An 18,305-nucleotide genomic window follows, 5' to 3' on the forward strand; every position below is an offset into this window, starting at 1 on the left:
CTTGCAGGAACACACCATTACAGTCTACAGGAATATGCATCACTCAAGTATTAATTTTAGCTTTATTTTATGTATACATTGGTACATTTAAATTGAGTTCACAGAGTATAAAACTTTTGTTACCAGGGTGTGATGGATGTACCCAACTCCTCAACCCAACTAGTGGTTTGTTGGTTCAGTCTCTGAAGGAAGTAGAGGCCTAGACCCTGACTGGGCCATTCACTTCTTTAATTCCAACCTGTTCTTCAAAACACCCCCATAAGAAGAGGCGACATGGCATGCTTTGGATGTGCAGGAGCTCAGAAAGCAGAACATCAATCATGCAATTAACACATGGACTAACACATGGGCCCATTTTCCATGGGCTAAATGGATACTAATTTTGCCTTCTTCATTTTTAAAGATTTTAGACTCCCATTTCTGACCCTTCCTTATTTGCACAGCCAGATCGGGATGGTCATAACAGTGGCTGTATTCATAAAACTTACAGTTCAACTGTTGCAGTCCTTAGTATAGGTGTCAAATACTTTATCTATTTTACAATTAGAAAAAGGCTAACTATCTTAAGTGGATTCCATAAATATTTCCAAAGAATTATTTGCTCTTCTATGTATTGCCACAGTCAAAAGTTTAGTTACATAAATACCCGGTTATCCTCTGAAAACAACAAAAATATTAAGAACTTTTGAAATTGCATTATCTGTATGTAAGTTGAGCACATTTTCAATGAGTAGAAACCTTCAACCAAGTTATCAAGTTATTTTAAAAGACTTGTGATTTTTAGCTCTGATAGCTTCAACAGTATACCTTATGATGATGGATAATCTGGAAACAGATTGTACAATGGTGATATTAAGTAACTTAAATTTAAAAGTTAGATTTCAAATTAAAATAAATGTCATTTTTAAAATGATCATCCATTTATTCTTTCAAAATTTCCCTTTTTCACTTGGCCTTAACACTTCCTTTCCAATTCACAAAAGGAACACAAAAGGAAGTATTATCCATTCCTTTTAACCACTAATAAATCTTAGTAGTATTCATGAAGTAACTTCATGAAGTAACTTCTAAAAGTCTTCAGTGGCTACAATGAACAACCAGAAGCATGGGGAAATAAAAAAAATAAAAAAAAAAAAGCGTTCCTGAAAGAAAAAGCTTCTCTACATCATTTACTAGACTTCAGAGTAAAACTGTACATCACTGCAGACTTGAGACACCTCGGTCATTACATTTAAACTTAATGCACAAACTGTTTTCAAGTATAACTTCAAGCACAAGTCAGAGGAAACAGCTTGTTACCAGCACACAATCTTTCTTACTTTCAAGTATCAAATGGTATGTACTCAGATTAAAGTTTACCTTCTATGACAACTTTTTTTTTTTTTTTTTTAAAATCAAAGTATGTGCAGTCAAGTACACAGTGATACCTAGCCGAAGACTTCCTTGCTGTAACAGAGTACAATACTTCTCCCTGAATTGATAGGCTACAAAAATTGACTTTTAATCCACTACATTTTTTTCAGCTGTGTTAAATTCACCTGTACACAAAGAACACTATCTTTCTGAAGCAACAGCTGAGGATTTAAACTGCTGTTTCCATTTTGGGCTGCTTCCAGTCTAGACATTAAAAAAGAAAACATTCAAGAGGTATTTTGCCTGTATGTATTTATGCATATATATGTTAAATTCTGATGACAGATCAAATAAAGTTATGTTCTAGCCTTTTGTGTGTGTGCGCGCATTATATTTTTCAAATTTTTTGTTTGTTTTTGAATTTCAAATTTGAATTTTTCCAGTTGTTGATCTTGGCAGCATACCTTATAGTATGGTATATATGCTAGCAAGATCAGCAATTTTTGACAAATATTGCTGGCACAAACAGCTTACATCCTGTCCTCTGCCTATGACTTCTGGCAACATGAACTTTTAAGTCAGGAGATTTAAAAGCATGATCTAAAAATGACTCAGCTGACTCTGGTGCAGACATCAGAACTTGATAGATCAGCTTTAAAGCATACAGCTAAGCCATGACCAGCAGTAAAGAAAATGGATTTTGATAAATCTGGATTGTCGAGTTGATTTACTTAATCTGAAATGAAGCACATCTTCATAAGCCGATTATACTTAAAATGTTTATTTCTTCTAGGTAACACAATCACTTATGAGAAAGGAGCTATGAGAACAAGCCAAGATTTACTTCACCTACTTAAGTGCCTCATCATTAATTTCATCTGCCAGAGCTATGAGTCACACAAATAAAAAGACACTTCACAAAAGTAGTATGCAAGCTGATATGAAAATTTCTATCATGCTGGCTTCATGGAAGCACTGAGAATGTTTCATGTTAGCTGTTATTTTCAGACATATCAGACTCCAACCTCTTGTGAAAGCTAGTGGAACATGCTATTTCTTTTCAACTGCTAACATACTAAGAGACATTAAACACTGAAGGAATGAACATAGACAAAGTGAGCATCTTTTGCATGTTTTGCTTATTTACGACCACCAGCTACAGTAGTTCTTATTGCTCCAAAGATTGTCCTGCCCCCCCCCCCCCCCCCCCCAACACCCACACCCACAAAAAAAAAACAACACAAAAATAGTAAAAGTTGTTTTATTTGGAAGTTGAATTCAAAAAACTGTTTAAGATAGAAGTTCGGCATGCCCTGAATTGCTCAAAAGTGGATTTCTTACCCAGTCTCTCTCCTGCCAATTCAATTAGCTTCTGTTTTGCACAGGCAACTAGTGATTGGTAGGGTAGAGTGGGCTACTGGCTCAGGTGTTATTTTTATTCCAGTACCCACAGGACTTCCATTCTTTTACTCCTCAAAGCTATTAGTCGCCCAAGACTAAGCAAATACACAACTGTGAACTCTGCATGCTGAATAACAAGTTTATGTGGTGAACATCCCAAACCGCTTCCCAGTCCCTCTGACAAGAGGATAGAAATAACAAAGTTTACCTGGAGTCTTACATTATTTCAATGACTTTTTAAAATTTCCATGGACGCAAGTATGAACTGTATGTAAAATTCTCAAACCACCAAATTACTAAAAATAACCTATTTTACTGTTTCTCATGCTTGTGGTACCACAGGCACAAATCAAGAGAGAAGTAAAAATTAACCAAACAATTTTTGTAAAAAAATTAAAATTACTCAAAGCAGTTTACTGGTTTTCACTTGTAATAATGGATGCAGAAGAACATGGGAAAGTGCTTAATCTCTAGGAAACAATTCATTCCTCATAGTTGCATTTATTTCTCTCATATATATGTAGCATTCCATTTTAATTTAAAATGAAATTCTCAGTTTTGTTTATATCTCAAAGTGCTTGGTATATGGTTGCAATTTTCATCCTATTGACCAGTCTTTGCATTTTCCCCATAGCTGATATACAAACGATGAAAAGGTATATTTCCAGAAAGAGAAAAGTAACTAAAAATAATCTCACATTGACAATTGTTCTTCTAGAACCTTGTTAAGATTCATACTTCTTTTTGGTCTAAACTGGTTCATCCACACTCAATTACATCTAGGAATACTGCTGAAGAAAATTAATTTATTCCATGGAAACAGACATGTATGATTTTGAATGGACATATACAAAACCATGTGACTCAGACAATGAAAGATGAAAGAAAGGCATTATTAGCATCTGCTTAGTAAACAAAATACATAAAACAGAAAACAATGAGAACCATTCTTACAGGTATTAGAGCTTTAACTCCAGGTTCCTCTCCAATGGTATTACATATCTATCCTTCAACACAATTCAAATAGATATAAACTGTAACCAAAATAAATATCGGCATTTCTTCATCAGTATCATTTCCTTCAGAATAGTAAAAACACTGTACTTCAAAAAGAGAAAGCTACCAGTAACAAAATCAGGAGTCCTGTCTTTGGTCCACACTGATTATTCAAAACTGGTTAAGTTATTGGTTTCTTTAAGAAACTGAACAGCAAACCTCAAATTACACCATTAGTCACAGCACACAGATTACTTTCTTAAACTTGTAACTACCCATAAATAAAAAAATAGCTATTTGGAAGATTTTCTGAAAACAAGATTTTTGGTTATATCAGTAAGTCAGAATTGTGTGGAACATACAAATCTTTAACAATATCAGCTGTTAACAAAGCAACAGAAGCATTTTCACATGAAACAGCATATTCAGTATTCCTGCCTCCTCCAAAGATTTAAGCTGTGTTGATGTATTTGTTCTATACTATAAACTAGTTATTAACAATGCACAGAACGTGCTTAGTGATACGATGCAGAAACATGCAGAGATATTTAAAAGATAGTTCTAAAAGATTCTGGGTAGACATCTGCACAATGTTTTATTGTCCAAAGCAAAGCAGAGTACCATCCATGCCATTCACGCACAAGACACTTCTGTAGACTAGTAATGATGAAAAAACCCATAGGTTATCCTAAGCTATTTTCTTTTTCTTGGGCAAGTTATTTCTATTGTTACTTTCTGTAAAGGACAGAATACGTCTCCAAAACATAATTCATACATGTATTTATATAAATAGCATATATACACACGCTGTGCTTTGAATAGAGCACCTTTTACAAGTTTAACAATGCTTTTCCTAAGGATGTGGAATGAAGCCTCCAAGTTTCAGAGATGTAAGGCCACTTGCATTTGTTTTCTCTACTGGAATTATTATCTATTAAGTTCATGCCATGATCAAGGAACATTTCATAGACAAACTAGTCATCCTTATTTATTCCTCACGAGACACAGTTAAAAACTTTGTCTGTTATACCAGCTAGGCACTACATTAACTGCCTATTTGTTGTTGCTAGATAATGTCATATAAAGCAGAGATAAATAAGCACCTAACCACTTTAAAAGCGATTACTATGAATCTATACAATAAAAATTATTTGGAGGAAGGTTATTCAACATTATTCAACATCTGCAAAGATACCCCGTCAAAGGAGGAAGGTTAGAATAGCAAAAAAGAAAAATCATTGGCACTACAATTAAAATGAAGAATGAAGTTCATCAATAAAATTTTATTAGTTACATAAATTTCTTAAGTTAGCAGTGGTCTGATAAGAGTTTAAATTAGTGAAATAAAGCAAGCCTTCGAACACTGATAGCATAAAACCCCATATAATAAGAATCAAGATGCTCAATGTAATTTGGAAACTGGGAACAAGATTCAGGGTGAGGTAAAGCCATAAGACATTTTAAATTACTGAATTTAATGCTTTGTGAGAGGGTTGTTATTGATCCAGACAAGTATTTCTAAGTTGTCAAACACAAACACTTTAAAGTCAGTTATTCAATATGCCTCATCCAACAAAGTTGATTCATAATACCTGAAAAAGAACAACAATGAAGAGATAGCAACTTTTAAAAATCTTCTCCCCTAAAAATGTGTTACAAGGCACATTAGGAGAAATATCATTATTATTCCATTTGAATTAAATACCTGAAACCAGTTCTCATATTGTAAGATAATGGGGAGAAGTTTAAAATGCATTTTGACAGATGCAATAACTTACTTGCCTATTAAAGTGCTATGATTGTTATTCCAAAAAGTATCAGCAGAAAGTAAAAGCAAAATAATAAAACCGTGAAAAGTGAGTTTTGAAATCAAAGTAAGGAAAATATAGGTATTCCTATAATACAGCATTTTAAAGTGATTCAAAGCTAGAAGTGTAACACTGAGAAGATTTATAAACCTGCATTTTACATTGTTCCCTTCATAGCCTGTAGCTTTGTACACTTTCAAAAAAATGAAAATACTTTGAAAAAAATATTAGCATCCTTAGCACTTTAAAAAGAAAGAACAGTTTATGTGGAAGAAAAATAACAGCAAGCAGGTTAATTCATTATACTGTTTTGTAGCGCTAAGTGATAAAGCTGGATTGTAAGTTGTATTTTAACCCTATTTTAGCTGTACAGCAGTGCCAGTGACTTCAACAGCTCTGAAAGTCTTTTTGACATTTTAACAGCAAAAACTTTGGGCAATTTATTTTTGTCAGTATTAATAGTCAACTGCTGAAAAGCATTCAGTTAATGAAATATGTAAAAGATGTCTTATTCCTCATACAGAACTTTGTGCCCTTTAAGTTTTGCTCTTTGTAAATAACATTAAAATTTCTATTCACTCCAAACATTCACACTTAAGACATCTCACGTGTACAACACTACTGTTCCCTTTAAACTAGAAATGCACAAACTCTATAGAAAGCTATGTATTTTAAAGTTCCAGGTATATCTTAACCTTTCCAAGGATACAAAGTGTTCAGAAACAAGGTAGTAAATACACTAGTGCTGCCCCACTTCCAAACTTCCAAAGTAAGATAACTGTTTTATTAAGCAACCTTAATATTTTTGTTCAATAGAAGACCTGTTTGTTTGTTTGTTTTAAAAACCCTTTCCATTTTCATCATAGGTATACTTTCAAAGTCTGTATTACATTTGTCTGTTCCTTAAGAAGTATGTGTAGGGTTAATAGTCCTATCAGTACTTAAAGGGAGCTTACTTGCAGTAAGTAGCTTTTCTAAGGTTTTCAGAAGGGCCGGTAACCATCGGATTTACATCAGGATTAGTAAAATCGTAGTTCTTAAATCCCATCAACATTTGTCTACCAGTTAAGTTGGACCTAACTGTTGTTTTTAATGCTGAATAAGAACGTTCAGCATTCAAAGAGATTATGTTAGTACAAAGGTCAGTTATCTTACTACTCCCCCTGAAGTCAAACGCAGTGTATATCCACAGCGTTCTTCTGTATCTACAATTTCAATAAAGCTTACCCAACCAACAGTTAAGAACTAAACTCCAAGTTTGGCACATACAGCAATTTTCAGGAGTGTCCCTTTGTTTTTATTAAAACACTGATAAGAACAATGATCCTATCACCAAGCATTAGCCTGACTGGCAGCTACTCAAGGTGCTTTATCTCAACTTTGCACACAGGGATCGCACCTTGCCTATGACTGAGGCACATAAGGCACAGTGCAGAAGTACAGGAGTTCAGACACTAGAGGACAGTCTGTTCATTCGACTGAACCTCCAGATTTGTAGTGCACGTTCAACATCGCTTCCTTTCTCTTCCACTAGCATTCGAGTTCATAAGCTGCTGAATCCACTTCAGGAAGCTTCTCTTCAGATCAGAGATTTCTTTAGGCTAGTTGAAATTCTTTTTACATAAGCCTCAGAGCGTTGCAAGAATCCTTGAAAATGAGATAATTAGTGTCAGTACTGTCTGTCCAACACCAAAGACAAGAGCTTCTAAGGGAGCCATATTCTTTCCTGCTACTCTGTAAATTCCAGCTACTGCAGCACCTACGAATCACAGGAAAAACAACCATCAAATTACAGATGTAAACCCAAGGCTGAAATATATGACAATTTACTGTGTTTATGCATCAGCTATTTCTAGAATATTACCAAACACTGTATTACTTCATGGCATTATGCAATTATTTAGCCTTGCTTGACTTTTTCTAGTTTTATGAAAAGCCTTCAGGGATGATTTTCCTAATTGAATCAGATTAACTTTCACAACACAAGCTTGATTTGAAAAAAAGTGAATCTTGCCATTTCCCTTTAGGTGTTTTCAAATTTAATATTTTTTTCTTCAGATTTGCCTTCTGCTAATTTGAAAAATTAGCAAAAAAAAATTCATGTTTGGTTTAATTGTGCTTGCATAAGCAGGGAGAAGACAACAGTAAGATTGCTGGAGTCTACAAAACAACTAAAAATTTCCATCAGCTTCATTTAATATTTCAGTTAAATAACAAGTCAAACTGAGTCAGTTTAAGTTTTATTTAAACTATTAATCCGATAATAATTGTTCAGAAAATCAAGCAAAACATGAAAAACGATCAAGTCTTATATTGTCATCCACGAATGTGCATAGGAAGAAATCTCTACAGGTAATTAGATTGAGTTATACCAAATTAAGACATTTTTCTTGTAGATGTGCGCAGATTCCCATTTGTATAACATTGCATGATCAAGATAAACCAGCAACAAAATACTGCATTGTAAACAAAGCCAGTTGCTCCTCCCTCCCACTGTCTTTTACATGCTGAATTTATCATATGCATATAAAGAGCAAAAGTCACACAGCAAGCAAATAGTTGTGCTGACCTGAAACAAATGCCTGAGAAAGGTACTCTTTGCTACCAGTCAAAAATACCAGGCTAGTGATGAAGAACATTTTCTTCTCAAATGATGTCTGAGCATAAAGACACCAAAATGTTCATCCAAAAAAAAAAAAAAAAAAGTCTTGTATACAGCTGTCTGTGGATAAAAATTTTAAATAATCCATACCTCAGAAGTTCACTTAGAATAAAGCTTTTTTTTAAGAAAAAGCCTTTTTTTAAAAAAAAAAAAAAAGTTTTTTTTTGTTTGTTTGGTTTTTGGAACTAGTATTTGTTGTAAAGTTGCTTGTTTCCCTTACCTAAGGGATCACTGAATTTGCCGTCCTTTGAGGTTTTGGTCTTCAGGAAAAAAAAAACAAAAAACAAAAAACACTTAATTCTGGAATCATTATAGAACTTTTTGTACAAAATGTCTGAGAAGCCAATTAACTACAATTAAATGCTTCTGGAAAACAGAAAGATGCTTTTGCAAGCTCTAAGAAAACTGAAAAGCCACCACAATTTTTGAAATAAATACCAAGAGTTAAAAATATGGAATTTCCTTGGTTTTGCTCAGTCATTAATATGAATAGTCTGTTGAAGTGATCAAAATCCATCTTAAAAAAAAAAAAAAACAAAACAAAACAAAACAGAAACACTTCTCAAACATTGTAGGAAAAGAATTCACCAATAAGTGTTTCTTTACCAAAAAAACACCTTAAAGTGTATTTTGTCAGAAACTTCACCACAAGGCTAGCCTTACGTTATTTCACTCAGCCACCTTGCATAAGCTTTTCCATTTGTTCCTCTAAGATTAACTGTCAAAAACTGAAAGAGGTCCTTGAGCCTGAGCCCAGTACCGACATTAAAATTATTCAGGTGATTGAACTCTCAAACTGAATTCAAATGGCTACAATTTATTAACTAGTAGCATCAAATTATGGTATCCCAATAGACTTGTTTTGCTTAAGAAAACATTGAGATATTTTGAAAAACATCAATAATGAAAACATTAAAAGTGTTATAGCTTGATAATTATGTATTTATATTTGTTGAATAACTGTGTGTAATACAACCTGTAATGCATAACCCAGCACAATTGGTACAGAGCCAGAGTATACTACAAGAAGTTGCTATTGAGGAAATGAGAATATCACCAAAAGAGCGAGGGAGGAGGAAGAACAGACCCTTTGGGATAAGAGGCAGCTGAAATCGTTACCTCAAACTGCCTAACATATCTATTCCTGAGGTTATTTTTGACATTACTCACCACTATTCGCTCAGTTTGTTGTCTTTTCTCAAAAACCCATGAAGTTTGAAAGCTCTATCGTGAGCAAAATTGAACTTGCATCATTTAACAGCCCATATTGCATTCAACACAAATGATGCAGAGAACTGGAAATACAAATGGAAATCAGATATTTGAATTTCTTAAGTACTGGATTTGGCCTATCCAGAAGGCTAAATCCTTAAATTCCAGCTTGCAGCATAATAGCTATTGAAAATACTCTTTAATATTGTGTTACCGTAAGTGGCCTTCAGAAGCTCCTCACAGAATTTCTTTTAGGATGAAAGAAACCAGTGCTGTCCAGAAACAAAAATACCTCAACGTTTTTATTTAACCCAGTTACAATGTTCTGTGCAAAACCATTGGGAAAAGTGTAATAAACTTTCACAGTGTTATCTTGTAGAAATACCTAGGTGAAATTCATTATTTACACATAAACAGGGCTGTTTATTTGTTAAATGTTTTGACATGTAAAACTGTGTTTCTCCTCTTATGCATAGAGGAAAGACAAAGTAATTTCATTTCACAAACACTGATCCTTCCCCACCGCAGAATACTATTGAAAAAGTCTTGGCTTGGATATCCAGCAATGCATTTCCTATCTTTTATTCTTCAGAAACAGTCATGCACAGTTGACCTCCTAACAGGGCCACTGCCGTTTTATACATAGGACAATTCAATGTCATCATAACTCACAACGAAAGGTTCTCAACGGGTTCTATATATGCCTTACCTTAGAAGAAAAAAAAAAAAAAAAAAAAGTAGAACTATACTGAACTGTTGTTAAACACTGGAAATTTTAGGCTGGGAAATATACAGCAATTAAAACCACTTTGAGGAAAGCCTTAAGGAAATATTTTTTCAGAAATTTTATTTAATCTTGAAAGCTAATGAGCAAGAATGACTTTCAGTATAAGAAACTTTAAAAAATAATCTCCTACAAAACACCCATGAGTGAAGCTCAAGTGTTACCGCTACTCTGATAATCTGTACAAATCAAAGACAGAATGAAAGGCAACACTGCTCACCTACAGTTTAAGGCGATATGACAGTCTCTAAATTTACAGTTCCATACCCTCAAAGGCTTAACCCTCAAAAGCATCACCCATCCCTACATCAAATAAATTGGAAATTACACCATTATAACCACACAAGACTGGGAAGGTTTTTCAAATCCATAAGTCAGATTGTTTGGTCTGTTCTCTGAGCAGCATGCATAGTTCAGATTGTTATCCAGTCACTAAAAAAAAAGTTTCTTTGCTGCAAGACAGTACTTATATGGCACCTTTCCTTCCTTTAAGGGAGCAACATACTATCCAAATGCAATTTAAAAACCTCCAGCAGGCTCAAGGAAATGAGCAAGAAGTCAGTTCTGCAATCAATGGGATCAGAGCTTCATTTCCAAACAAAATGGCTGTCTTTAAGGATGTTAACAGGTGATCTTGATCAAAAACTTTTGGCAAAAGGTCTGCACAAGTACGATGAGACAGGACTGCACTTTCAGGTCTCAAAAAGGTATTACCTGTCAAGCATACACATTTGAACAGCTTGGTACCCAAAGTTTACAAGATGAGAAGACTAGGACAATCGTCCACTGACAATTCTGGAATCGTTTTTATCTTTACCACAACAGGAAGAGAAACTCAGCTGTCATTTTCATTAGAATTGCTACTTGACTAAAGCAAAATCCTTAATAAACAATCACCAAACCACTAAGACAGGGTTTATTTGTTTTAATATTGATTTAAATTTAGAGCAAATAAGTAAAAACACAAAAGACAGACTTACTGGTTATCATTGCTCCTGTTATAGAACCCAGAAATCCAATGCTGACCACAATGACAGAGATTAGTCTCCCCTGCCTATGCCTCTGCAGCATCACAAACATTAACACTCCCACAGCACCATGGACAAAGAGAGAGGAGAAGAGAGCCCAGAGGAAAACCCAGTACCACATCTCTGAAAGAAAGCAGTCAAAAGATTAATATTTTTCAGGCAATAAATTTAAAAGATTTAGAAACATTGCATATAATCTATAGTAAAAGAAAAGCAATACCCATTTCAGTCTTAAAAGGAGTCAATGTGAAAACATTGGCATATGCTCAAGACACTATCCCCTTTTAGCAGTCTATCAAAGAAGTAACTATTATGATCAAAAAATTGTAAAAAGAAATCTAGTACAGTTTTTGTGATAACACATCTGATTAAAGACCACCATATTTTCTTCAAAGGTTTCTTTAAAAAAAAAAAAAACAACAATATTTGTAACTTCTTACTAGGATTTTGCAAATACAGCTGCAGAACTAAAAATTATCTGAAACCAAGTGAACCAGAAAAAAGTCAAGAACTCTCTTTTATAATAAGAGACCACATCAAGCTAACATAAAAGGCAAAAAATGAGATTAAAGACTTCAGCATATCTACCCAGGAGCTGTAAATGTTCTATTGAATTAGCTTCAAAAGGAAAAAAAAAAAAAAAGAGAAAGAAATAAAAAATATTAAAATGTAGAATAAAGCAGCTTGGATGTATTACTAATTGCTTAGCACACACTTTTATAGATACAGGTAGTCACTTTTATTTAAGTCACTGAGCAAGGACAGGAGATCTTGAGAACATGCAGAGTACAAACATTTCTAAGAATGCCATGATCATTACTTTCAAATTAAAGAGCAGAATGCATCAACAAAGCTACATAAAAATCAAAGAAACTTTGTTACTTGGTGATAATCTTCTAAAAGCATTTACTATAATTCAAAAAGGGTAAGAAAAACTAAGAAAGGAAAAAAGTGAAACCCTAAATACATGTATATCCACCTTTTTTTTTTTTATTATTTTTTTTTTTAAAAAAAAGGTCAACTACAGTGATGATCTTGTATGTTTCTATCACCACAGAATTTAGCAAACTGGGAGACATTTTCCCAGCTGTCATAATCCCAAACTTAGTTTTTCCCACAGTGCACCCTAAAAAAAAAGGCACAGCTTCCATACAACAGGACAATGTTTATCAGGTGAGCCTGTATTACTGTAGCTTGACACACAGTCATTCAAGTAGAAATATGACCCAATTAGCTAACTTTAAAAAAAAAATACACAAATAAAGCAAATTAAGCAAAGCATACTCAGAAGCATGCATCAACGGATGCTCAGAAAGAATCATTGCCACACAGTAACTGCAGTCCTTTGAGTCCAAGTCTGTAGAGCATACATAACCACAATACACACACACAAAAAAAAAAAGAGTTCAAAATTTTTCATTTAGCAGTACATGGAGTGTAGTCTCAACCCTTCCCCTTTCATGCAGGCATAAAAGGCAAATTCATGTCATAGGACTTACAACTCCTATAAATCAGGAGAATCAAAAGACCCACTAAGGAGGGCAAAAAGGAAGGTGAATGGTAAATATACATACAGTTAATACTAACTACTGTAGTTCAAGACACAACCTCTCTGAGTGTTTGGAAACACACACATATTGGGGGTAGCTCTAAGCAAGTCCATGGAAGTTCTCCATCCACATTATACAGATTTACAAAATACAGTAAAAGAGAGGCCTGTACAGGACAGTACGTTGACAAGATTTGTCCCAAGCTTTCATCTTTCTCAACTAAGGCAGATACAAGAGATGAAACACCTACCTAAGGAAAGCGCAATCTTGCAATATTATGAAGGTCAAGATAACCTGATACCACAGTGATGGACTCATAGTAGGTATTTCAAATTTATGGACGAAGAAAATGCTCAGTTCTTATGCAGCATTACATGACAATTGCATGCTGTAAGATTCCCAAACACTCCACAGCTATGACAGCGGTCTATTGATCAAGGTTATCCCCTGCAGTTTCCACAGGTTCTGGGAGGCACCACAATGCCTTTTAGGAAATCAGTGGTTGTGGTCATTGTTGACCCTTGCCAGGTGGAAAAAGAAATTAATTTGCAGTCATAGGAAGACTTCTTATGATGACTGAAATCATAGAAGAAAAGGCAATATTATGAAACGACTAACTCCAAATGGAAGAGCCCAAACATATTCACAACCCCTCTACACGAAAAATAACTGCATAATAATCAACTATCTTTGTCTTATTTAGATTCCAAATATGGCTCAAGGAAAATTAGCATCATGCTGCACTTTGCATTTAGGGCAGAAGACAGCAGAACAGAACCAGCCCCAAATGTTAGCTAAAATTGAGTTCTTTCACACACACTTTCCCCTCCTGCTCCTTAAAGTGACATGCATACTGAGTACATTCAAAAGGCAATTAGAGAACATCCAGAAATATTTCTTGCTCTACATGAATGCAGCTGTAGTGTTTAAAGAACCCAGCTACAAACCATGACTTCATAAAGCCTTAAGTTTTCAGCTCAATAGTATCACAAAGTCAGCAATGCAAGAAATGCAGGTAGCGTTACATGCAACTGCAATAACCCAGTACCTTCTCATAATATATCATTCACACCTTCTGTTTTTGCCAGACTGACTGTAGATGCTAAAATCTGCAGGTGTTTACTTCAGAGCAGTTGGAGGGGAGGTGGGTGGAGGGACGAACCCCTCATATCTTCATGATGGTAGGAACCAAACATTTGTTTAGATGTGAAAAGGGCTAGGATATAGGCCTGTGAGGCTCCTAGATGCAAAAGTCAGGCAGCAGGATGAGGGACACAGCAAGCAGTTGTGAACTGGTTAACATCCTGCAAGTAGGCAAATTACTTACAGAACACCAATTTGGAGTTTGTATTTGTGTACCTCCAAGCACACGTTGCAGATTATCCACTCTCCACCAACTTGCGTGCAAATTGGTTAAGTAGCTGATTAGCAAGTTACTAGAAAGAGTTATGAGCAGAGAGACTAAATGGTTTTTCCCCCTATATGCATTCTAGCTAGAGCAACTCGAGTCTTTTTTATCCCAACAGGTTGAAAATAGAACTTAATCCACTTTTTTTTCCCCCCCCGTGTAAGAGTTTGAGGTTCTCTGAAATCCATTATCATCCAACTCCATGATTATGATGAAAGACGGCCCTTGGAAAAATACTGTGTTAGAGCTACACTGAAGGAAGCAAAGAATGGGTTGGGGATAACACAGAGACACCATGAGGGACTGGAGAAAGAGAATGTGAACTTCTGAACCCAAAGGGTCAAGGCTTTGCTTGACCAGAAAATAACCCAGTAGCTGAAAGATTTTTAATATCTATTATCAATTAATATCTATTATTAATTATTATTAAATGAGGCAGAAATGAGACTGTGGTGTTTAAAGAGCATGCTGATACAACAGACATTTATGTCCTATATATGAGATTCATACCCTAAGAGGTATAAACATACCCGATCAATTGCTACTACCTTGACAAACAAAGCATGCTGTTAAAAAAGTTCATTATCTGTGTAACTACACTAAGTAACTTGCTCTTCTAATGATGAACTACACAATTGGAATACTTTGCTGGTATGATAATAATGATTTAGCTTTAGCTAGCAGAAAGCTCCAAACACAAACCTAGTCTCAGTTATTTAGTTACATCCTCACAGAGCTACCTGAAAGAACCCTGAACAAAATGACAAAATGAAATTACAAAAAAAAAAAAAAAAAAAAAAAAAAAAAAAGCGCGCACTGGAAGAGATCCAGTACTTAGTGACTTACAAGCCACAACATCCAATGCATAGCACAGATCACCCTGGCTTTAAGCGGGTGGAATTTCCCTCCCACTGCCCAGAAGAGCTGCAGGGCTCAAGCACTTGAAATTCATGCTCTGTCTCTCCAGATTTAGGGTACTGCTCTGTTAATTTAGGTGTTTATAGCTGTCATATATAAATTATACATATAATACCCAAATCATATTATGCTTATCTATTATACGCATAGTTTGAACATATCACTGAAGGCATATACAACCTCAAAGATTAGACTTTTGTGATTATAAAAAAGTCTTAAAGGATGCTGAAGTTTAAAATAACATCTGTATTGACTTGGCAAATTTGAAGTTGCATTCCATTAACAGCTTTATCTTGGGCAAATAAAAAATGGAAATTCAAAGTATGTAAATGCTAACACTTTTGAATGTTATCTATATACATGAACATGTTGTCCCCCAGCCACTCAGCTTCAGTAAACACAGAGTGAGTACATAATTAGTCCTTCATCTTCAAGATTTTTCTCTCCCTCTAGTCTTTAGTTTATCTTGCCAGATGTCACAGGCAATTAATTGCCTGTGACATTTCATAAACCACGACTGATTGCTCCAAAACCCAAGTATCTGCCTTGAGATTCTGATCTATGTACCTGAGCGATGTACTCAGTAACTATCTACCACTTTCTACAGAATTAAGTCTTTGTGCAGAATTTAAGTATCTGCGCCCTGAACACAAAGATACAAATTTCAGCCAACAAGATAGCACATGCTGGAGTTTGAATTAAGAAACTACAAAACATTATATTCTGGCAGATGTATGAACTCAACACAATCACATTAAGAAATGCCTGTTAATTATACATGCAAACTTAACTCAGCTGTTTATATATTATGGTATCTTCTTCATCACTAGGTCCTTTCTTTAGTTATTGTATTAACTGGTACACTAGAAGTTATCAGGTCTATACAGTCAAATTGTTGTTTGTAGATGCTAACATTTTTGCTGTATTAACTGGAAGAGAAGAACTTGCTGAAGAGCATTTCAATCATTAGAGACTAGACCCCCTGAAGTTGCAGGACAGAGGACAACAACGTAGTCCAGAAAATCAGGGGACAAATAATTGCAGGATGAAGCTTAGGAAAAAAATAGAAGAAGGCATCAGTCTTTGGAACACGCAATTAATGAGACATAAACAAAACACCTACTTTGCTTACAGGAAGGACAGAGATATTGCTAAGTTCCCTAAACTTGAGGTAGCATATAACATATTTACTACAACTGACACTCACTCGGGGACATTTTTCAGTTCAGAATCAGTCATTAACCAACTCATTCCAGTAGAGCCTGATCTACCACTTAGTGCATAACTGGTGCACGTGAAGGGGCCACTTGGATTTGTTGGAGGAGCTAAAAAAGGGTGAGGTAGGAGACCCCTCTCCTCTCCAATAGGTTGCAGAGCCTTACCCCCCACTGTTTACAGGAACATACCCAAGTGAAGACAGGAAGCTATGGAGCAAAAATCAGTGGGCCTGGGTTCAGCTACAGCAAACAGCGCTTGCTATCATGGAGCGTGATAGGCACATGGCAGGAATTCAGTTGTCCACAGTCTCCTGTAGTACTTTGTACTATATTACCCTACATAAAAGGCTGGATTTCCCTTTTTGTATTGAACATGAACCAGACTTATGGTATAAGAAAATACTGGTTCAACTTCTCATTAAAACACCAAAAAACAACAACAAAAACAACCACACACATAAAATAAAACACTGAGGTTTCAAAAACTTCCTGTTTTAGGCTGGAGCTCATATTTTATTTCAAAATACTGAACAGAGTTAATACATTTTTTTTAATAAAGAACTTAACTTTGCTGATAAAAATGTATAACTTCTTTAACAGGACAACTGATATTTCTATAGAAAGAATGCAAAAATAACTATTCAGGAAATGAGCTATATGTGGGGACACACTAATACCTCTAAGATTTATTAATCACCAGACACAGAGATACAAAATATATGCACTTCAAAAAGTTTATTGGTCAAATTAATAAAGTATAACCTATTAAAAGTTACTTTTAACTGGAAGTTAACAAGAAAGATCATAAAGCCTAAGACAATTGTTTGCAACATCTTCAGACCTCAACTCTACCTCTGCGCTACACATTTTTATGTGTATATTTCACACAGATGGGATGGGAAAAGATGACATACTTTTTCATAATATTTTAAACATACACCCTTTACTCAAGATTCTTCCAGGGAATTTACTCAGCAACACCCCTACTATCAACACAAAGCCCCTTCTAGTCCAGAGGTAGAAACTCACCATTCCCTTTATGCCTGGACAGGACAAGTAGCACACAGACACGCTTCCCTACTCTATACCTTCTAAGATAGGTTACGAAGGACTGCTCTGGAACTTTTTTTCCTGCCAAAGTTCCCCTCTCCTAGAAGGGTGTAATGACCTTTCTTGAGACCCCCTTCCACAGCTTGGCTTCACCTTTCCAGAGCAGAACCCCTGAAGCTTACAATTAGGTTTACGTGCCAGCCCCGTTAACCTGTCACCCCGTTACCTCCCTCACTGCGCAGGGTGAAAAAAATAACAAAATAGTAGAAGTCTCTGCTTCTGGCATTCATTTTTCATTTAAATAGCTTTCCCTCAGACGTCACCCATAAAAAATAAACCCGCTGGCAGAGCCACAGGAGCCCTCGCGGCCACCCCGCTCCGAGCATCCCCTGGCACCAGCAGTCCCCACCAGGAGCACCCCAATCCCAGTCCCAGTCCTAACCGGGACCCAACCGCCCCAACGCCGACCGCCCCAACGCGCCCCCGGTTACCGGTGAGGCTGCGCAGGACGGTGCCATGCGCCCAGAGGCTCAGCACCTGCTGCACCGACAGGTTGATCGCGGACAGGTCCCCCGCCTCCACCTTCATGCTGCAGGCCCGGGGGGGCCGCCCAACGGCCGTGCGTGTCCACGTGTCCCCCCGGCCCCTCACCGGCAGGGCAGGGTCCCCCTCACCTCCCCAGCGCCAACGGCCGCCGCCGCCCCGGCCGCCGCCCCGGCCACCGCCATCACCTGCGGGGGGCGGGGCGAGGCGACGAGGCCCCGCCCACGCGCGGCCCCGCCCACTCGGCCGTGACCGTCGGGCTGCGCGCCGCCTGATTGGTCCTCGCCGCGAGGGGCGGGCGTGCGGCAGCTGCCGTTGCAGCGGTTGGGGCCGTTGTCCCGGCGCCGCTGGGGCGCTGGCTCCCCACAGCGTGCC

At 36.5% G+C, this 18,305-nt stretch overlaps 1 protein-coding gene across 1 annotated transcript; it reads right to left on the reverse strand.

Moving 5' to 3' along the window:
- Positions 1–3,546: 3,546 nt before the first annotated feature.
- LOC116486297 (transmembrane protein 170B) lies at positions 3,547–18,038 on the reverse strand. Its single transcript, XM_032182414.1, has 3 exons — positions 17,879–18,038; positions 11,197–11,367; positions 3,547–7,317 (listed from the first exon to the last, which is right to left on the reverse strand). The coding sequence occupies exons 1-3, from the start codon at positions 17,973–17,975 to the stop codon at positions 7,187–7,189; spliced, it is 399 nt and encodes a 132-aa protein (XP_032038305.1). The 5' UTR covers positions 17,976–18,038; the 3' UTR covers positions 3,547–7,186.
- Positions 18,039–18,305: the final 267 nt, after the last annotated feature.

Source organism: Aythya fuligula, chromosome 2 (assembly GCF_009819795.1).
Source record: "Aythya fuligula isolate bAytFul2 chromosome 2, bAytFul2.pri, whole genome shotgun sequence".
Classification (NCBI taxonomy): Eukaryota; Metazoa; Chordata; class Aves; order Anseriformes; family Anatidae; genus Aythya; species Aythya fuligula.